The 23,040-nt window shown below is 43.2% G+C and overlaps 1 protein-coding gene across 3 annotated transcripts in view; it reads right to left on the reverse strand.

The window, feature by feature from the left end:
* LOC117250019 (interleukin-1 receptor accessory protein-like 1) overlaps positions 1 to 23,040 on the reverse strand; it is a 375,630-nt gene that overhangs the window by 39,733 nt on the left and 312,857 nt on the right. For all 3 annotated transcript variants that reach the window (XM_033615958.2, XM_033615956.2, XM_033615955.2), the window contains exon 7: positions 6,373 to 6,505. In XM_033615958.2, coding sequence (XP_033471849.1) covers positions 6,373 to 6,505 — 133 coding nt within the window. The remainder of the gene's footprint in view (positions 1 to 6,372; positions 6,506 to 23,040) is intronic.

Here is a 23,040-nt window from a genome sequence, read left to right on the forward strand (position 1 = left end):
CAAAGTCTAATCTGGCCTTTCTATTTTTGAGGCTGATAATGGTTTGCACCTTGTGCTGAACCCTCCGTATTCGCTCTCATGAAGTCTTCTCTTTATGGTAGACTTAGACACTGATACGCCTACTTCCTGGAGAGTGTTCTTCACTTGGGTGGATGTTGTGAAGGGGTTTTTCTTCATCACTGAAAGGACATCCAGGCCTTTCTGAGTTCCCCAGCTCACCAGTGTGCTCTTTTTTTCTCAGAATGTACCAAACTGTTGATTTGGCCACTCCTAACATTTCCGCTATCTCTGATGGATTTCTTCTTTGGTCTGTTTCACTTCCATTGAGAGCCCCCCTTGACCGCATGTTATGGGTTCACAGCAACAGCTTCCAAATGCAAATGCCACACCTGGAATCAACTCCAGACCTTTTACCTGCTTAATTGATGATGGGTTAACGAGGGAATAGCCCATTCAGCCCATGGAAGAGCTTTTGAGTTAATTGTCCAATTACCTTTGGTCTCTTGAAAAACAGGCGGCTACATATTAAAGAGCTGTAATTCCTAAACCCTTCCTCAAATTTGGATGTGTTATACCCTCAAATTAAAGCTGAGAGTCTGCACTTTAAGACCGTATTGATTATATAACTGTATCTTGAATATGTTTTGGTAAACAGCTAAAATAACAAAAACTGTGTCAATGTGACATATGGACCTGACTGTATCTTCTCATTTAAGTCTCTGAGAGAAGGGAAGAAGCATATTTTACAAAATAATGCTGATAATTGAGCACTGTGCTTTTAAAGAAGAATAACTAAATATTTGGGGGTGTTGGTGGTACTCTTTGCGTCCACGGTGGCAGCATGGGTGGCGGACAATACGAAAATGCTTAAGTACAGCCTGTATTTTGAATGAACAGCCAGCAAAACTCTGCAGGATTATACACTACATACACGCGTCATCTACATCAGCTAGTGGAGTTTTGCTGGGAGGGGAGCAGGGCGATCTCTGCACTGGTTAAATAGAGGGCAATTTACAACAGTTATACACAAACTACCCACACTGACGATACAAAGCTGGCTGAAAATTGGCGAGGTATCCTTTTAAACTAAAAAAATAGGAAACAAATCACAAACAATTGGTGAGATAGGCTACAGACTTTCTGCCTTCCTGCAGAGAGTGTCTCCATCAAACCACCACATCACAAATGTAATAGCCTCAATAGCTTTATATGATTGTTTGCCTGGCATTAACATCAGACTGTAAAACGGTAAGATGAAGGAGGTTTGCAGTGCTAATAGGCGGTGGAAGCATTGCCGGACTCTGTAAGCACCCTGATTTCCCATGAATATCTCTGTAAGTGTATTAATTAGAGTTAGAAAATGAAATTTTACACTTGAACTGCTACTCAAAAGGGTGCTGCATGCCCATGCACCAGGGACTGAATACTTCTTTTGGTTTTAAACTACAGCAGCGCGGCCTTTATGTCTGTATTCCACGCTGTGACTTCACCTCTGAGATCCATGAAGTCTTGCTCTGCAGCCACAAAGTTTTATATCAGCCCGGAATCTCAGTGGTGAAACATTGTGCCAAAAGCTCCATTTCATGTATTACAGGCAGCCCTTCGGGGAATACTCCTGTGTGATTAATTTCCATTTCAAAGCTAAAAGCTCATGGAATGAAGTCAGGGAGAGGGTTTGAAGTGGAGCACATTCAAAATGGGAACAAAAAATAAAATAAATAAAAACACACAGGGAGACAGCATCACACGGTGGCACACAACAAAAATATGTGCTTTATAAAAAGTTGAATGCGGGCAATCACTGTATGCACACTTCTGCACACACATAAACACACACTTTCAAAGTAGCTCTGGGTCACAGTTTTGATCTCTTGGCTTGTTACCTCATTTGACTATCATATGAAAGCAGGGTTTCTAACCGCATGTGACGCACTTCTCAGCATTCTTCCTTCTCGTCTTTTTCATACCACCTACCCAATGCCGCCACCTGCCGCCCCCCCCACTTCCACCACCCCCCTAAGTATCGTAGGCTCTAATTGGCCTGGTGTCCTTCACAACAGAGAGCGGTGCTGAGAGCTGGACGGAGTGTGGTAGAAGGCTAATAGAGACATCTCGAAATGCCAGGTCACCAACAGGGCTGCTAACTCTCCTCCCAGCCTTGTCATGCTGCTTACAGTTAACCTTTTCATTAGACGGCATTTGTCGACAACAGGGATTTTCTAGTCATACGTCGGGTCCGTCAAAGGAGTACAGTGGGGCAGGACATGAAAGGGTGTGTGGATGTGTGTGTTTCAGAACAGACACACTGGCGAAAATGGCTATCTGAACAAATAACTACCTTGATGATTATCTTACCAGTGTATTAATTATTCCTCAACACTATTACCCCATACTAAAGGAAGTCCCTTCCTGCCAGTGTGATGAAAAAAGTCATTTTAATGAGACACGTTCTTAAAATAATGAGTATTTTAAAAAAGAAAATGAAATAATGACATGCTTATCTCAAACTAATAGCACAGTATCTCAAAATAATGACCTGCGTCTCATTTTTTGTTGTTATGGTGTAAATGTTTAAGTTTGAATCATTAATATTTGTCATAAAATCAAATCCTATTTGACACTATTTATGATTTTTTTTAATTTACATTCAGTAATCATCTCTCTATAGTAGTTTTCATTGTTGGTGGAGGAGTCCAACATTAACTAATGTAATCCAGGATTACAGTTTGTACCTTTATCCGGCTGATATCAGCCTCACTGTTCATTCTCACTCTCTTACTCTAATATCAGAGGTGTATTAAAGGAGCTATATGTAAGAAATCTTTGTAAAAATAGTTGTAAAATCATCCTAATATGTCACAGAGACTAAGGAATAATGTTCATATAATATACTGATCTCACAGACAACAATAGTACAGCCAGAATATTCGCATTTAAAAAACATTTTTACGGTCCATCTACCAGTCACGCAGACGCAGTCTTTAGAGTCTCAGCATCAGTTACAGTTACGACTGAGCTACTGCAGCACGGCAAGCAGCATTAGCAGTGTCCCGGTACATAGCATTAGCAGCCGGCTCCTCCTCAGCTGTATCCCGGCAGCAGAGAAGTCGGACTTGCTTGAACGGTCCGCTGGAAAACCGAAGATCAAGGACGCGGCGACGCGGCCCTGCCACGGCAGCCGCCCGTGGGCAAACAAATCAGTCTCCAGCGTGTCGCTGTCCGGCAACCTCGAATCTGTAGGGGAGGGGCGGCAGACACGACTCGCAGCAGTATTTTGAATTTGAGTGCAGTAACCGTTTTGGCCACATTCTTACATACAGCGCCTTTAAGTAACTGATAATGCAAGGTGCATATTTCCTGCTACACTGGGTGGCTTTTATTGTGAAGCAGTCACAGGTAACACAATGATTTTGCACTTTAGCAGATATACCAGTTGCTGTTCTGTTGTATTTCTGACAAAGTTGCTGCTTAAAGCAACATTTATCTTTCTGGAAATTTTCTTTGTTTAGGTTAAAATGCTAGCAATAAGCAGTAAGTGAATTCCACCAGAGATAAAAACTCATAATTATACCATCCTCATATGGTTCTAAGAAAACTCTGACCAATCATTGCATTCGCACCGAATCCTGTCTGTCTTCCCCACGTGGAGGCCTCCGACTGACGTGTAGCTCGCGTAACGAAGATCGATGCAGATCATCGTGAGCTAAAAAGGGACGAGATGGTCGCAGAGTTTCTGCTGGACAGGTAATTTTAGTCTGTCTCTAATGTAACATAAGCTATAACATTGTATATGACAACACAGCATCCAGTTGCTAATGGCTAACGTTAGCCTACTGTAGCGTAGCCTCTGAAACATTAACATTATCTTCCTTGTACGTTTCCACTTACTAGTTAACGCTACTATCTAACGTTAGCACTGTAACCTTATTCTAAAACAGTGACTCCGGTTGAGTTTTAAAACTCTGGGGTTGCATTGACTGTTTGGTTGTAACGTGCTCTCCTCTTCCGTGTATCTAACGTTACCTTGCCAACACCTACGTCTATCATAGACGTAATGAGGACGTAATGGAGGAGGGGGATGGAACTTGTGTTTGAGTTGTGGATGTTAAAATATTGTGTGAAATGCAAGAAAGGTAAGAGTAGCTTTAAGCGGTGTTTTCTGCTCAAAAGTCTATCTTCTTGTTAATCCATGGCTACTTTAACGTCTTTTCTTAAATGGTCAATTCACCCAAATGAGACAATAACATTTTTCTTGCTAGCCCTAGCGGTATGTAGTCATCCAAGTAGCTCCGTTTTATTTAGCCAAGTTTGGGATATCTGTCTCTGAGATTTCTGCCCCAATCAGAATACAATGGATGTGAAAGCAACTTTAGTTTCCTGAAACAATGTCTGGATGAACCAACTGGAGATACTGTAAAGAGAAAGTCCCATCAGTGAGGTCTGTGATGATACAGAGGATCTTTTTTTGTATTTCTTTTGGATAGATACTGCGGATACATTTTTTTTTCCAATGCTGTGAGCACCACAAACAAAATTCCATTTACTGTCCTTCTACTCAGGTGGAAACAGAAATCTAAGAGACAGATAACTCAAAACCTGGACAAATAAAACCAAAACTATTCGTATGGCTAGATTTTACCTTAGTTGTTACATGTGATACATTTCCCTTCCTACTTTTTTTCTGAAATCCCTTGTGATGACAGCAGTGCGAAAACACATTCTCGAGAATCAATAATTTCCTCTTCACTGCTAAAACTCAGAAAAGGTTTATATGGTGCTCACATTTTCTGAACTACATTTGGAAGACGGTGACCACACTGCTGCACAAACACATGGCATCCAGTTACTTTATGTTAATTTGAAAGCAACACCTTTCCAACTTGGGTGTCTGCCGAGAAATGCATTTTGTTTTTTTTTTTGATATTTTCTAATCCTCTTTTCTTTTGGAAGTCTCTTGTCTTTGCCGTGCTCCCACCTCATCCGACAATCTGATCATGATCAACCTGTCTGAGTAAATAAAAGTGAAATATAATGGATAATAAATAGTGCTCGGTGCTTGTATTTTTCAATCACGCCATTATCTACTGCTGACAGGAGTATCTCCATTGTCTCATATGTGTGTACGCAGACTGTGAGGTACTTTATTGAAGATGATGATTGATTATCCCCCTAAGGAGGTGGCCATCTGAAGATGAGCACTCAAGCTTTGATTGACCTTCACTGCCTGTGGATCAGCTCATCATCTAGAAAAGAAACGTGGGTTGAGGTACGCTGTCGGTGCACTGCTCTGCTTTTCTCAGTTCAGTTCCATATGTCAGTGTTTTCTAGCTAAGACAAGACTTCTTCCGCTTTTTTCTGATATGACCTGAATGTTGTGAGAGTCAAAAAAAGTACTCACACTATCAGAAAACGTCAGCTTGTCATTTGGCCAAATGCTGCATGCAGAGTTGTAATAACCCGCAGCTGTTTTCTGTACAGTCTGGTTGATCTTGTTCAACTTTTCCAGACTTTTTTCTCACACTGCTGTTGCACAGTTCAATAAACTGGAGATCAAATGTTCTATAGAGCACTTTCAACAAATAAACTTCTTGTTACCATGCCACTTGAATGCATCATAACCTAAAGCAAGGAGAGCATCTCGTAAAAAAAGCAGATTCCTACAGTGCCGGCCAATTAGACGGCAAAGTTGGATGGTCGACGAGCTTCAGGCGGCATGTGCGCCTTGCCGTTAGATTTTCACCTGATTTTGGAGTAAACAGCCCTCTGTTTCCAGAGACGAGTGGGAGCCAAAAGATGGAGGTCACCCAAATGGAAAAGGAGGCCAACGCGGACATTCAGTCTGAGTTTCCATCTGCTGTGCTGCTCTGCTATTACTGCCCCCACTTAGATTCCACTGCAAAGTAATCGCTGATCACTGATGGAGCAATGCCTGAGCCGTGCATATATATTGTTCACGATAAGGAATGCATAGCTGTCTGCATTATTAAACAGCCACATAAAACATTCATGAATATCATTTAAATGATAGCTTGGTAGTGAAAAGTTCCTTTTATTGCTCCGTTTGTTGATGTGTGGTCACACAGTTGTGGTTACTGGGTTTAAATGCTATAGGTGTTTACCAGTTCAGCCTCAGGGCCCTTCGCTACTGATGAACAGATTAAATGTACCTCATGAATTGGTTATAATATGCTGCTTAAGCTCAGTGGATTTAATGAATTAAGTTATTTTCTTTAATTTTGTTTCATTTTTTTCTAAATTTAACTAAATCAGGACTCTGGATACGAGATAGCTTTTGTGACTTGAATTCTGATTGCTATTAACACTAAGGACTGACACTCAAAATCAGCTTGAGTGTGATGTTGAAAGTCTTACTTGATGTCGCTTTCCTGGACTCGCTCCTCGTCCAGATCCTCAATGAACTTCTCCCCCTTCATCCAGTAGATGAGTGGACTGACGTCTCCGCTGTAGCCGAAGAATGCTCTGCACGTCAGGTTGACGGGACTTCCTGTTGGAGACAAGAGACAGGATATGAGCCTGTGTTTTAAATTCATTTTGAAAGAGACTGCATGCAGACACAATGTATGTAATGAGCGTAAACTGACATGCTGAATGTCCAAAACTGACACAACTAGTGTCATAACTTCATATTTTGACTTCCTAGCGCCACTGACCAAGCATCTGTATTTGACGAGATGGGAGTGAAATTGTGTTGTAGAAAATGCTACTAAAGGGCAACACACAGCATCACCTCTCAGGAAAGACATCTGCTCCTATCTGCCACTGCATCAACCAGCCCTAAACACCTCGACTTACATACTTCCTGTCATTACGATCTCTATCCAGACACCAATTTTCACCCTTCAAATACTCCATAACAGCCTCCTTGATTCCATCAATTCCGACAGCGTCTCTCGCTCTCCAGAGGTGCCATCTTAAACCATCCCAGACCCTTTTTTTAAATCCCCTGATGGCCTCTTAGATTTTAAAATACTCTCTTGAACCCTCTTTCACAGCAGCTTCGCAGCACTGCTGTACCTTCCGTGAAAGCTCTCACACTCTTCAGCAGCCCCCTTCTCTGCTGGACCCTGCATTTAAATTTCAATCACTGTACTCTGCAGGATGTACTTTGGAAAAATTTAAAAACACAAAAGTACGACGCGGCTTTTAAAGACAGTGATTTGCACTATTAATGAATCCAAATAGCCCATGTAAAACTCACTGTTTATACTGATTTCTCCCGTCTCGCCACGTGCTAAGCAGCTCATATTGCACATTATCAACTCAATTATACGTGTCTTCTTGTGACAATGAAGGAATGCTGTTTGCCCTTGTGGGTCCATTGAACTATACTGTGATTAAGTCAACCTTCATTCCACAAACTACACAGATGCTGTTGGTATCACATAGCTTTCAGTGTGTTTGTGAAGAGAAAATAAAGTGTTAAGCAGAGGCCAGCAATGCTGCAGTGTGATGGTTTATTTGCACCCTGATTTAATCGCAGCAACTCCCTTATTTTCTTTTTCAAATGCTGCTCAAGAGCTGCGACAAAGTGCAAGCAAGGTGTGATGATTAGATGAGGAATGCATATTGATGGTGGTTATTTAGCAACCGTCGCCAACATTTGAGGACAAGCAAGCGCCACGAAGTGAATAAGCAGATGTGAAAACCCACAAACTGTCACAGACAAAAAGAAAAAGACAAAAATACACACAACTGAGGATTTGAGTTTTGGTGAGGGAACGACTGGCACGGCCATTTTTAAAGGGGTCTCTTGACCTCTCACCTCGAAATATCTGAATGAAAATGGATTCCAATGGGTACCTTTGAGTCTCCCCTCAACAGGCATACCCACTCTATGTTGGTCCCATGCACATTTGGGCCAAAACCATGCAGTTTTTTGTATGCAGTACAATTGTGTTATTTGCACCTATTGTATTTGAATATTTCTGGGGTCCCTAAACAGTCTGAGAGCCCAATTGTATTCATGTGTAACGATGTTAGCCCCCATATTAGCCATTCCATTGTAGTGAGACCAGTTTTTTTTTTTTTTTTTAAACTTGACCTCACTGTATAAAATGACCTATTACGACCTTGAAAACAAGATTGTCAAACATACAGCAACAGCCAGCCCACCAGAGGGTCCAGGATGACTTTACATACCTAATATTGATGCACTTGCGAAGGCTAGGAGGTGCCAAGTTTCAGGAGCAAGTTAAACAGTGAGTTGTACATTGAATGTGGGAAGACATTAGGGCTGCAACTAACGATTATTTTCATTGTCGACTAATCTGTTGATTGTTTCTTCGATTAGTCGACTAATCACTTTATCGAAAAATGTGTTAAAATGTTGAAAAATGTTGGTCTGTCTCTCCCAAACCCCAAAATTACATCATCTAATGTCTTGTTTCGTATTCACTCCAAAGGGTTTTAGTTCACCGTCATGGGAGAGTGTGTAAAGCTGCAAATATTTGATTGTAAGAAGCTACAATAAGAGTATTTTGGGGTACTTTTATAGTACTTCTCTATGAAAAAAGACTCAAACCGATTAGTCGACGACTAAAATAGTCACCAATTATTTTAATAGTCGATTAGCCATCGATTAGTCGACTAATCGTTGCAGCCCTAGAAGACATAAAATTGCAAGTATTTGGCTGTTCTTGGGCTGCTATATCCTTTATTTAACCAGGTGAGATTAACAGTTTCTTTCTAGAGTGACCTGGCAAGGAGAGCAGCATAAACCTTGTTACAACAGTTAACAAAAACAGCCTAATACTACCGTCACACACCACAAATCTTCGACATCTTTACACAAAAAAACGGAAAATTTGAGAGGTGCTGAAATGTTGGAATGCAAGGATTTTACTGGTCTGGCCTACTTGAGATCAAACATATCGAGCTGTATGCAGCCCATGAACTAAATGACCTTGAGCATCCAGACGATGGATAGCTTTTATAGGTATATTGACAATGAGGAGATTTCCAAGCAGTTTCCAGAATGGAAGCGCTCGCCATCCAGTTGCCAAGAAATGCAATTCTTTCAGAAATATTCAAATGTCAAAAGGTTTTGACACCAAATCAGAGCCTGGATTTCTCTATGGTGTCTGTGTAATCTATGTAATGAATGGTATCCATCCCAAAATGAGACATAACTGAGCATGGGAATGACCATCACACACACCTATCATAATGTTCTAAGCCACTATACACTATACAAAAATGTGAATCGGCGTCCAAGCAAAACACAAAGTATACTACATATTTATGACTAGGAAAACTTGACACACAACGCTGAAAATGAATCGCAAGGCTCCCGGCTTTGAGATGTGTGGAATACACTGTTGACCTGCTATTGCCTCACAAAGATTCCCAAAGACAAAAATGGCGACTTCGTCATTTGATCCATGTGAAATGATTGATTATTGTAGCTTTAAACTTTAAAATCCGTCACCTCAGAATCGATAACTACAGCTGAAATGTCCTAAAATTTGTATAACAGTAATAGCTGATGTGAGGCCGTCGGAAAAAAAATCAAGTTCGCAAATGAAAAAGTAGAAAAGAGCTGAAGCAAAAGGGAAAAGTTCGCTATCGAGATATTTGAGGTCATTTTTTTGCACTAGCAGGCAGTGTGATGTACAGATAGGCTTCCTGGGATGATGAAGACCATGAGAACAGAGAGGTAAGAAAGTGTACAGAAAACACATATCAACAGACGAACCCCCTGCCTTCACATCAGCGGGAGTTCTTCTCTCTGCTCGGCTCATTTTGAACACACGTCCTATCTGACTGGAGACAGATAAACCCCTTTTAAACCCGTTTTCTCTCTCTGCCTTGGATTAGAGACCTCTCATTCTTCTTTTGCACTTATCACACACGCGCCGCAGCCAACGGCACATCCATGAGTGTGTGGCCGTGTGCTGCGACAGGCTCACCGGGGGGAAAGAAAAAGATCCACATCATCAAAGCCTGGAAATGACTCTGATCCATACAAAAAAAAAGATGATCAAGGAGGCTCCACCAGTTGTGTGTCCAGGAAGGCAAAAAGGTGATTCAGCATCTCTTCATTAGCACTCCTTGCTCATTGGCCCTGTGGCAAGGACTCAGAAGTCTGTGAGATGGGAGATAACCGTGGCGTATAATTGGGTACTTGCTAGTTCAAAGATAATAGGGATTTTATTTTACCAAGGCCTGCTCTAATTTGGCCCTCTAGTGCAGTCTAGTGCGCTCAGATGATAGCTAAAGCTTTAACAGGGAAAATCTGGTTTAGAGATTCAAAGAAGGCCCCGAGTTGGAGGACGGTTTTGCATTTTGTCTCACGGCTCAACAAAAATAATGTCCACAGCTAAGAATCGAGGACTGTGTGTGTGTGTGTGTGTGTGTGTGTGTGTGAGAGAGAGAGAAAGAGAGACAGAGAGAGTGTGTTTTAGGGATGCTTAGATCTGTCCTGGACCACACACACATACATACACATGCACACACATGGCTATACTCCCCTTTTCCACAAGGGGTCTCTGTGGTGCTACAGAGCAGGAAGACCGGTGTGCAGGAGGAGCACATGAAACACAACAACAATAAAAAAATATAAAAAATAAAAAAACAGACCGCACCATTTTGACAGGTGTAGGCAACAGTAAAAGGAAACACGGATCCTTTTGTGTGCCACCTTTGATGTCAAGAGGCTTCACCCATTGGATCCAAACAGCATGTTGTGTTGTAGCATTGACAGCTCCACTGCTGTGCTGACAACAGCCGCGGTGTCACTCTCCGAGACTTATTCCAAGGGGCTCCTCGTGCATATGGCTGCATGTTGTTCCCTTAACGACGGCGCGTTAATTTGTGCCGGCTCTGCCGTGAGCAGCTAAGCCTGCACGGGAGGAGGCTGTGTGCTCAGTTTTGGGAAATGCACCAACAGCCGTGCAGGGATTTAAGTGCACAGATTCTAACATTCAAATCCCGACCTCTGGTCTTGGTCAGGGGGGTAAAGTGAGTCTTAATGCGATTGTCTCCTCTTTCTTATCTCCCCGCGCCTCTAGAGCTCTCTCAGCGGCTGCAGGACGGAGACGTCAGCAAAGATTCCCGTGGCTAAGCAGACAGACAGGATGCTACGAAAACACCACAGAGGAGCGGGAAAACAGGGTAAGAGGGATGGAGAGTGCTGGCAGGTATGCATTTCTGTATCTGCGTGCATGTGACATGTACAGGCCAGCATGAGAGGGAGACGGGAAATGTGCACATCAGTGTGACTTTGAGTGAGGGGATAAAAAAAAAAAAACTAGACAGAGGAATCACACACATGAGAGAGCAAACCATTCTTCATGGGGAATTGAAAGTGAATAGAGCATTGTATCGCCCTTGTGCGCTCAAGATGACACAGATTACAGATCAGTACATCCACATGCAGAGCGGGCACCATCCATGTCGAGTTAATCTACCAGCGTTTCCCATTCACATCCAAACAATCCAGCTCCTGAGCAGGGAAGCCTTTCTTTTTTTGCTTTTAACAACCTTGAACAAATTAAGCCCTGTAGCATACTTCAGAGAGGAAAGCTTTTTCAGAGTTTTTTTTTTTTTTTGGGAAAGGGCATTTGCAATCTTAATAGCAATGAGGACACAAATAGCTTTCCGTTTAATGTTTTTGGTGAGATGGGAGGGAATCTGCGAGCTGGCAATTTAAAGACAAATAATGCTGCACAAGAGCTGCACACTTTTCAAATTACAGGTGAGCTGCAAGCGAGTTCGAGCTCTCTGCAAGTTGGCTTTTGTCATATTAATGGAGGCCAATGGTTGCCTAAAAGATTTTGCAAAACACACAAACACAAAAAACAAAAGACACTTAAGATTAAAGGTTAATTCTTGCACTACAACATACATTTCGAAGCTGTTCTGGAGCTTTCGTCAAATCAAATGGATTAGATATGTCTTCACAGTCACTGGATTTTAACCCTACAGTACACCTATGTAAGACTATCATCAAAATGCCAAAGGAGGTGACGCCTGACATCAGACAGAATGACAGCAACAACACCAGAGTTCTCTTCATACATCCATAGTGAGAGGAGGAGCCGAGATGCCATGGACGCAGAGAAGAGGAGCGGCTATGGGAGCTGGTATGTACAAGCAAAGAGTGAGTTGGTAAAAAAAAAAAAATGCGGTGTGGAGTTGTACAAAGAAAATAAAATAATTGTACAAAGAAAATAATAAGGCCGACTGTTTTGATGTGCGCCATTTGGTGCCGATCCGTTGCTATCGTCAGTATGACATTGCTTCCACTCCCAATTTTCATGAGGGAAGGGGGACTGGATGTTTCCTAATCAATCACTAGAGACAAACGAAACTGCCAGAAAGATGTCGGGACATACTGAGAAGATGTGATTAGAACAGCCTGGATATCAGCGTCTTTGACTTGTCATTGGTCCTGGTGCATTTGAGAAAGCTTGATAACGGTGTTAGTCCTGCACCTGGCACCAACTGGCTGATCGATCGATGGAGAGTTTTTCTTATTTTAATTGAGAAACTTCTGTTTCCTGTCATGGCGCAGTCAACTCGGAGGAGTGGGCGGATTCAAAGTTCTGGACCCAGGAAAATGCCAAGGAGCAGTGGAGCCATCTTGAAGACCTTCCTAAGCAACTCTATTTTGGATTTTCATTCGTCACCCATCTGTGTGCACTCCTGAAGTTATCAAGGTAGAATGTTAAAGGTATTTCTTCAATCATAAAATGCCTTAGTCTCTTTGCTTTCGATAAACAGCCTGTGCTTTTAAAGCACAACCAAATCCCCTTCTCACAAAATGTCAGAATGACATTTCTGTAACTTCTGCCATTGATGGAAAACTCTCCCTTCACCCAGCCGAAATGATATTCCCTCTACTCTCTAATTAGTCCTTCCTTTAATGCAACAGTCTGGGCTCCACATAAAAGGACTCCAAGATTGCCCTGTAGCTTGTGATCAGCAGGATAGCGAGTGACTGATCTGGACTGAGAAGAAGCCCAGGAATTGAATCAGAAGATGATATGATTGCCGGTGGTGAAAGGGGGGGTTTCCCAGATTCAGCGGGGCATCTGGGCAGCATGAAGCGATTCCTGGAAACATTTTTACAAGCTCTGAATGAGAGTGAGCATTAGCTTTATCATCTACCCCAGCACAACATCCAGGCAGCGAAGGGTTACACAAGTGATGGAGCGCCGTAATTGTGGTGGCTGGGTACCCACTCACATCGGCATCGCCAGATGCGGCGGTTTAATTGTCTCTCTGTTCAGCATTCTCTTTGTTTTGTTTATCAGAGCCCAAACCTCTCCAGTCACGCATTTTAAGGCAGCCATTGACTGTGCTGTGTTCAGTATTCATTTAGCTCGCGTATGGTCAATCTCCTGTTATTCATAGTTGGCACTGAACCTCATTATCGCTAAGTAGGCAAACTGCTGCCGCCGTTCCCCTTAATTAATGCAGGTAAAGCAGATATCAAGAGACTCAATGTTTAAACAGTTTATTCTGAATTTTCTAAGCATGTTAACATGTGGCAATCATAATAGGAAATGCTCAATGATGTGTTGTGAAATTACAATTTTCTCTGCTCCGTGTTACTTTTGCCGAGGACGAGCCGTGTCTAGAAATTAAATAAGGTAGTATTGTTGAATATTACAGGACAGTGGGAAACAAACAGGCTGGGGGTTGGGTGAACAACAAGTCCAATTTGAGCCTTGTGGAACAGAGCATGACATTTGCAAAGATCAACACCCACTCTTTGCATTGATGTTCTCATAATACAACGTCCTTTAGCACAAAAGCAGGGCCTATTATTGCCGAACAATCCGGCAAAGAATCATTACCGATGTTAAAGCTTGTGTTGGTTATAATCTTGCACGGAGAAGACGCAGCTGAATTCTCATAATGAAAAGCTCGTTACATTAATGAAACACTTACAGGGTGATTCACGTTACAGACAAATGCCGCGTTGAATGGAGGAAACAAGATTATATCACAATTAGAAAAGCACCGGATGATGATGGCAATTGTCATGTCAACTTTGAAGCAGATGCTATTTTTGCTAATGCTTTTGTGAGATCTTTATATGCTGTGTGGCTTTATTGGTCGTTGCTCTGCATCGCTTATTTCTACTGTTTCCTAAACAGAATTATTTGTCAGGTCATCCATCTTGTTACCGATCCAAATACATGTCTCCAGACACATAAAAATGGGCCTGTCACTTACACTGATACAGCAGAGAGAATTGAATAAAGTAGAAAGAACCTGATACTTAGTCTGAAATGCTGATGCTGCTGTACGCTGAGAATTAAAGAAGCTTCCCTCACAGAGAGAAGGTACAGACTGGATACCTTACTGGGCGTTTGTGCAGGGCTATGCAGGCAGAGGAAGGACTCCTGGTGGGCTTCGCGCAGAACGATGAAGAACGACTATAGAAAACCCCACAATGGCACCATGTAGTTTAGCTACTGATGGAAGGCCAGAGAGGTGGGGAAATGGGAAATATGGCAGGGAGGGAAGCGGAAGAGATTGATACACAATGAGAGAAAGAAAGAGACTGATGCCACTAAATAGCAGGTTCCTTGAGGCCTTGCTGGGTCACCTTTGAAGCATGCCCACACCCTCAACAGTCCCATTTCCTAGCTGAAGCTCCCTGTGGTTAGATGCTCAGCTTGGGCCCACTTTAGCAATGCTTTTCCACAAATGCTTTTCTTAACTATTGTCCAGGGGATGTGAAGTATTCTCTACCTCTGCACGGCAGCAGTCTTCATGTACTTGCCTCCAGTACGCTACATGACTGCAAACTAAATCTGCTCCTGTAAAACTGAGCATTTCTGCTCAAAAAGTCCAGCCTTGCTCACGTACGCTCAAATTTGCTTGTTAATGATGAAATGTTGTGACTCATGGCAGTTGCCGAATCTATGAAACGCTATTTGTAGCCCCAGTCTGGCTCATTCGTGACAAATTAGAGCAGTGCAGAATGGTGTTAGGGCTCATTTATTCTCCCTTTACGGAGAATTCTTTTCTCTAGTACTGCCGATGAGAGAAATTGAATTGTTATTTCTTCTTCGTGTCTCACTAGAGCTACGTATCGGGTAGTGACAGCAACACTGCCCCCACAGTTCCCAGTGGTACTGTTCCGTTTGACCCGTATCCGTAAGCTTTATGGAAACGTGCAGAAATACAGACGAAATGAACGCGGAGCACGGACAGAAGGCTCCGTCCGTATCTGGATCCGTATTTAATGTTGAGCATAAATGGGCCTTTACTCACAGTAACACATGCTAAAACAGGTCGATGTACTCGTGTTCGTAAACCTAAAAATCTCATTTTACGTTTCAGATGCTGCAGAGGCAAACATTCTGGATATGAAGTTGTCCTTGTGCTGGGATCAGACTACATAATACCACTCTGATCCATGCTAATCAGGAATGAAAATGAAATGTCAGACACCTTAAAATATCAGGTTTCACTCACGGATGGATTACTAAATTGGTCTACCAGGCACAGGCCCAGAGGCCGAAAGTGTCAGGGCTCCTCTGTCCTTCACCCACAAAATATCCTGCAGATTGTACTGACCACAAAGAGATACAAAAAGACCACAAAGAGATGCAGCTGCAAAGTAACTACAGACACAAAACCACAGAAAGATGCCAAGAGATGCAAAACAACAACAAAAAGAGCCGAACAACTATGAATTCTGTTTGTCTTGCTCCTTTATAGGTGAGATGATGTAGCCCTCTGCATGTCTGTGGCCTGGGGCCCATTGTCTCATAATCCGCCCATTGTTATATTTTTCAGCATGAGGAGCCATCTGTGTTTAGGATGCATTATGAGGCTGTGATTCATACTTCATTTTTCTGTCTTTTGGGGCATTTTGTTAGTGAGTCGACTGCAGAAAGATGAGGGAAAAAGAGATGGGCAACGACATGCAACAAAGGTCCCCAGATGGACTCAAACTAGGGATGTTACGGTTCATGGTCAGTGTCTGAACCCCTAAGCCACAGGGGTGATCCTGAAAGTCTCTGGACCCTCCTGCCCAATCACCATGTCATGCAGGTCATGAAAGACAGCAAACTATTGGTCGATTATTGGTCAGGGTTCAACATGAAGTCTCACAGTGTCCACTCCTCTGGGAAGGCTCTCCACAAGATTTGGTAACCTGGCGGCAGGGATTTGCTCCCATTCGACCGTAAAAGCATTAGTGAGGTGGGGCACGATGGCTCATAGTCAGCATCCTGAAAAGATCCCAACTGTATACAGGCCTGTGAAGTTCTTCCACACTTAACTTCGGAAAATATGGCGTTATGCAATGGGGCACTGTCATGTCGAAACACGAAAAGGCCTCTCCCAAACTCTTGCCACAAAGTTGGACGAGCGCTATTGTTTGAAATATAATTTCATGCAAAAGCATTCAGAGTTGCACAGCTGTACCAAACCAAAACTGCAAAGTTATACATGGGAAGGATCATCCATCCACTTACCATATACTGTATTGCTCCAGCCATCATCCCTATGCTGTATGTTCGCATGTTTAGGGTTCACGAAAGCATTGATTGGATGTACCTTATTGCAACAGAGTGGCCCTTGTCTCCTAAGCCATCGGTGAAAAGAGGCTAGTCCCTAAATGGTCTAGTGGAGCCAAGATCAAGACGGCTTACTGTGCTCAGTGAGCGAGAGAAAGTATGAGACAGAGAGAGGGTGGTGAGTTGCGAGCAAGGGAGTGTAGCTATATCCATACCCTCTCCTGGGGAGTCCATGTAATGAAAACAGGACACAGCAGAGTGGCTGGGACTGTAGGTGCTTTTCCCAGCATTTCAGGAGGCACCGTGCTGGATATCTGCAGCGCACGTGAGCCGAATGAACAAGGAAGTCTGGGCAGCGACTTAACTGAGGTTGCAACGTGAAGTGAATGAGTGGAACAGGTTTGAAAAGCAGGAGGAAAAGCTGCTGTAACTTATCACCTCAAATCTAGCCGCAGAAGGAGGCAGGGAGGGAGGGAGCCGGTGTTAGCGGGTTTGGAAATCATTGCATCACATTTCTCCAGGGGGAAGGTGGGGAAAGTAGAGAAGTGGGTTTACATAGTGTGACTGTGGCACTCCAGTGGTAAGAATGCATGTACTGAGATGTACTCTCAAAACTACATGTGGGGATGAGATGTCGATGCTTCATCACGTTTTCTTGAAGCCCTTAAAGCGAGAACTTGAAGCTTGAGATTTATAAATGGTTTCGAACAGATTTTAACATAGCTACACAGCAAGAATTCTTTTAATTATTGATCAAAGCTGGACTTATATTTCATCTGATGTTTGAGAAGAATCAAACGTCTGTGTAATGTGGAAAAGGGCTGCACGGTATCGGCTAGTGCTCACTCTTCTCCATCTTTACCTTGATGTTTCCTGAGGTTTACCTTTGAAAAGACTCCACCTAGTTAGCTAGCAAAACCAGCAAAAGTTTACAAACTGGCGAGTCAGTTTCCTCATCGTAATGAGTGACTTGCAGCCACACGCCAAACACAAAAAGCACCACCAACACTTGCAAAATAGACAGAAGAGCACAAATTTAGCAGAGCTGTAAGAGAGTTGACATGACAAATGACTTTTCAAACTCCACCAACAGCGACTTTAAAAATTCTCAAACTACAACGGACTTGATACCTTTATACTCCGGCTTCCTCCCACAGTCCAAAGACATGCAGGTTGGGTTATTAGTGCCTCTAAATTGCCTGTAGTCGTGAATGTGAGTGTGAATGGTTGTCTGCCTCTATAGGCCCGTTTCCACCGCAGGAACTTCGGGGTAAATTTACGGGGCCGGGGCCGTTGGTGCGTGTCTCCACTGCAGGAACTACCCCCGAAGGACAGAGTTCCGGAACTTTTACAGGGGCTAAATAAGTCCCTGCCTCGGAGTAGGTACTCAGAACGGCCCCGAGAAACTCCTGGCTGGGGCTTGGGGGTTACTTGGTGCTGATTGGATATACTCAAGGCGGGATGTGACGTCAACAGAAAGCAACAAAATAGCCGGCATTTTTAAAACTCAGCAGACGAGGGTTAGCTCGTTCATAGCTTCCACCGCCATGTAAACAAACTCAATAACCGGTCCGTGAAAAACATATTTTTTCCAGCGGATATCTTAGTTACAACATGATTGAGCTAACAAAGCAGTCTTGTGTTGCTATGTGTGGTATTTATTCAGTTTTGGGAAATCATGATATCTAGAAAGCATCAGTGGCTGCAGCTGACAGGGACAGCTAACAGCAGCAGCAAAGCTAACATCAGGACGTCATCTGTTAAAAGCCTCCCGTTGTCGGAAACGACATGAAACTACTCCAGTTAGCTCAAGTGAGTTATTACAGACACCGCTACTGGCTAACAGCGAACAGCGTCCCTACGCCACTACGTCGCACCGGTCAAAATGGTCGCGCAATGATCACATCACATCCAGAGACCAGTAACTTTACAGGAACCTTCCTCCTACTCCGCTCTCTCAGTGGAGACACGGCGGTTGAGAGGGCTGAGCGAGAGGACGTTCCTGTAGTAGTTCCTGCCCCCCAAATAGTACCAGGAACTTGTTCAGTGGAAACGGGCCTCATGTGTCAGGATGTACCCCACCTTTCGCCCAATGTCTTTCACACCCTGCGACCCTGACTTGGAGAAGCGGTTACCGATAACGAATTAATGCAGTTTTGCAGCTGTATATTCTCAAACAGAGGAGGAAACCCTGTCTGTGCATTTCATCCTATCAGTCAAACATAGTAACCTAAAAACCAAATTATTTTCCTAGGAGATGCAGAGAGAGTGAAAATGGGACATGAATTTGTCAGGTGGCCAGAAACACAACTCCAAATGCATGCTAATGTTCATGTGAAGTTTTATTTGCAGGCAAAGGTGCTAATGCTCTCTCCTCTTTTCATTGTTCATTCTTTTTCCTTTCTGTCCCTCCTCATCCTATTCATCTGCTCTCCTTTGTCTCCCACCTCACCTGTCTTCCTTCTCTCTCTCATGCCTTGCAGCATGTCTTAGGAGAGCTTTGTGCATAAACAGGTTTCTATAATGAGCGCCAAATCAGGACAGGGACAAACAATGGGGCTGTGTGACAGAGGAGCCGGGAGGAAAGAGAGACTCTGCAGGAAGGATGCTGAGGGAAAGGTTAAAGCTCTGGTGAGAGCAGGCATCATCTACACAGTGTCCTGCTGCTTGCTCCCTGTCCGTCATGTTCACAGAGAAACGCAGTGTGAGATCTCTGCCTTTGTGTGTCTGAACAAGTGTGTGGTGTCAGGGTAACTGGGGCGAGCTGTATTACCTATGCTCCTGTCCTTCCAATTTGCATGAACATATGGAGGTAAATAAATTCATGTTCGCATGTTCTATTCGTGGGTAGCACTGTCACACTCAGGCAAAAATGTTCTGTGTATTTGCTAAACATACCATTATGAGAACACGTTTAAAAACCCTCAATGTAGCCATCTGGATAAATTACCACAAGATTGACACGAGTGTCTGGGGACAGCAAAATGTCACCATGATAGGAAATATCTGCCATGATAAAGGCGACGTGAATTCTCCTCGGGGGCGCTGACATGACTGGCTGAATGGTACATTTGCAAAATAAAAGATCCGTTGTTGTAAGGTCAGGGAGGTCATCAGGCCGTGATTGTTGAATGTCAGATCGTCAACAGAATAAAATCAGAGTCTTGTGAACGGCTACCTAGTGCAAATAACCTTTGAGGCGTACTCTCCAGTGACCTGATATATAGGGAAATCACATTTAACGCCAGTCATACAGAATAAACCCTCCCTGGTCCATAGCTCACCCTGATTATTCAGACATACATCTCAGCTTGTGCTGTGGATAATCAAATTGATTTGCTCGTTCCCACCCACGACTCCTCGCTGCAGTATATTTTCCTTATTAAGCACTCTGGTGGTCTGACCATACTCTTGCTTGTGCTGCAAGGAGTGGACGCAGAGGTCAGAGACAAGATGTCAACTACAGACACAGATAACGGAATTATAATTTCACAGAATCCAGAACATGAAACGACCCTAATTTCTTGTTTCACAGGACATTATGTGCTGAACTGTGGTTTGGTCTGAAGGAAGTAATGCTGCACTGAGCCTGCTGTGACTCCATTTAATTTAAACTACTTCTTTATCAGGGCGGGCATCTCTGTAATCCAAGGCTGTTTCCTCTCTGATCCTCTATGCCAGACTGAGAATACACGAGCCAGACTGCTGGAGCCGCGAATCTGTGGTGTCCCGATGTCTGTGAAGTTTGCATTTGCCACTACCCAGCCGTTGCTTTATTATCCCCGCTCTTTTCTTCTAAAGGTGACATTTGTCTAACTGTTCAATCCCTCTAACACGCAGCGCAGCAGTTTGGGACCTATTCAGCTTTATAGTCCCCGCTTTACAGTAGGTGTGCGCTGAATTTAGAATTCAGATAAGAAATGGCACATCTTGGAACCGCCGGGCACTTAAACTCCTCCTTGCCATCCATTTAATTAAAAACAATACAATAAATTACAAGCAATGCTATCAAGAGGTGGGAGGGAGGGAGAAGAGGAAGTAACCGGAGGCAAGGTAAATTATGACCTTATGCCGGAAAACATTTTAAAGGGGGGATATCATGGTGTGTGCATAAATTTAAGACTGCAAGTGCTGCTCTGTCAATCATGCCCTGCTCCCTGAATGCAACAGTGGGAGACTGAGAGTCAGTGCACATCCATATTTCATGGTATTTTTCACACTGTAAATACCACAAAAATGCAAATGTGTGCATGTATGATGAATGAACACATGCAGTCTGGCACAGCGGAATAATCTACAGTCACTGACGTGTAGTGACCTTTCATTGACAGTATCGTAAGATGTGAAAAGCAAGTTCAGAATGATGATAAAGAAGTAGATGTGGCAGGAGTACGCCCCCCTCTTGACAGTTTTTAACCAACAACACAGCGATAAGATCCACAGTCATCACCAAAAACCCTTTATCACTGTTTGCAGCCACTGCATTTCAGCACCAAAACAGCCTGACAAACATCTGTTATAATCTGTAAACCAGCAGGCACATTAGGAGCTTTGGGGCTTATTCGCTTCATCCACTGTTCGACTAGTAGCTTCTCCACTGTAGAGACTTATGCAGCGCTACCAAATCCACCGTGTGATCAGCGCTCAGTGATAATCCACCAAATATCACAAATACTATATCAGCGTGATTGCCAATAAAATCTGAAGTAATACAACGGAACAGATGCTCAGCTCCAACTCACATTATCAGTTCACACAGTGTGACTGCAGGTGCGTGACGGACATTTGTTAGACTTAAAGGCACATTACTGCAATTCTACAAATAAAGATCTGTTTGTAAGTCATGAAAAGTAGTGCTGTAAACCTGATGATGTCGTAGTGATGTCATCGGGGTTATCTAGGCTTGGGAATGGAACGGGAAGCATTACATTAAATATGAAAGATAAGGGTGTTTACCAGACAGAAAGGGTCTGACAAAAGATGTTCTTGAGGTGCATTATTCCATGATCCATTTTAAGGAATATAAATCAGGATATTTTGGCCTCTGCTGCATCAATTTTAAACATTCTTTAACCCTTCAAACTCGAATGACATTTCTCGAGGTATCTTAAAATGCTTCATATCTTTCAAATCTTTACAACCTAACATAAAAGGTTATGCAAGTCAACAAACCATAATAATTAAAAGTATTTAACTCGTCATTCATTTCCATGTGCTGCTGCTTGTTTTCACATGAAAATTCACATCATTAGTGCACAACGTAATGACACGGAAGACAGAGCCTTAGCTTTCTGCTGCAAAAAGAATAAATGTTCTCGCTGTTATGGTTTTTACTTTAGATCGATATATATGGGATTATGCAAACGATGATCTCCCACGGCCATTATGGGAAAATATGAGCATGATATGGCAAAGTACCACGTTTGTACGGCATGTAAGGTAACGTAAGGTCATGATGTGATGAACAACAACAGGAATTAATGCTCCAGCTACTGGGTTTCTTATTTTAGATGTACTGAAACAGGATCATGCAAAGAATGATTTCCCCTTGGCCTTCCATGAGATGTCCATTTTGAAAGGGTTGAAACTCTGTTGCTCGCAAGTCCTAAACTTTACAGATGTAATCATAAGCCCTTTTTAAATAGGAGCTGTGCAAATTTGCAGGAAAGCCCGATCAGTCTTTTTTCAGCATTGGTAGTATAAAAACAAAATCGGGGAGTGCAGCAAAATGCCGCCTACCTACTTTTGTTTATACAGAATGTGCCTTTTTCGGGGCAATGGGGGGGCGTGAGCAGGTAACAAAACGTGTAGCTCAGCATGTGATGTAAACAGTGACGTGGGAGGGAAGCCACGGCTGGTCAGTCCTTCGGCGATTCTCTCGTAAGTTGGCCCGTTCTTCACCGTCCACGTCATCTGACGGTTAATGGCCTCTTTTCGTTTGCGAGGGCAAAGAGGGCGCGCAATTCCTTGTCTCCCCAGTTGCTCATCTTTACAGTGTCTGTCAGGTTTGTGTTTCCCTCTTGCTACTAGCTGCTCGCTAATTCCTGCTATCAGCTGTTTCCTGTTTATCCACCGCCAGTGGGTCGCACGTGCGGCGTCATCAACAGCCCCTCCTGTGGCGGAAGGCCGCCTCGTTCTTTTTAAACCAAAAAGGTTCCGCCTATATGACTACCCTACAAGGTGGAAAATTGGGCACCTCGGATCAACTCGCCAATCCGGCTCTGTGTGCCTGAACGCTGGCAGCTTGCCGGCAAAATGGCCCAACGTTCGCCGAAAATCTGGCAGTGTAAAAGGGGCTATAACCCACTGGAATACTGCATATTCTTATGAAAAACGTTGTGGTGCCCTCAGGAAAAATCTTGCGCTTGCACACCAAAACCAAATTCACCGTTTTCTATTTGTGCAAATTCCCAAGTTCCATTACCAATACACTTCTTTTTGGATACAGAGTTTTTAGAGGACAAATATGACACTGCTACATACACGTGCGTCAAATAAAGAACCTCGTCGAAATAAAATACTTGCTAAAGTTTAA

The sequence above is a fragment of the Epinephelus lanceolatus genome, chromosome 24 (genome assembly GCF_041903045.1).
Source record: "Epinephelus lanceolatus isolate andai-2023 chromosome 24, ASM4190304v1, whole genome shotgun sequence".
Lineage (NCBI taxonomy): Eukaryota > Metazoa > Chordata > Actinopteri > Perciformes > Serranidae > Epinephelus > Epinephelus lanceolatus.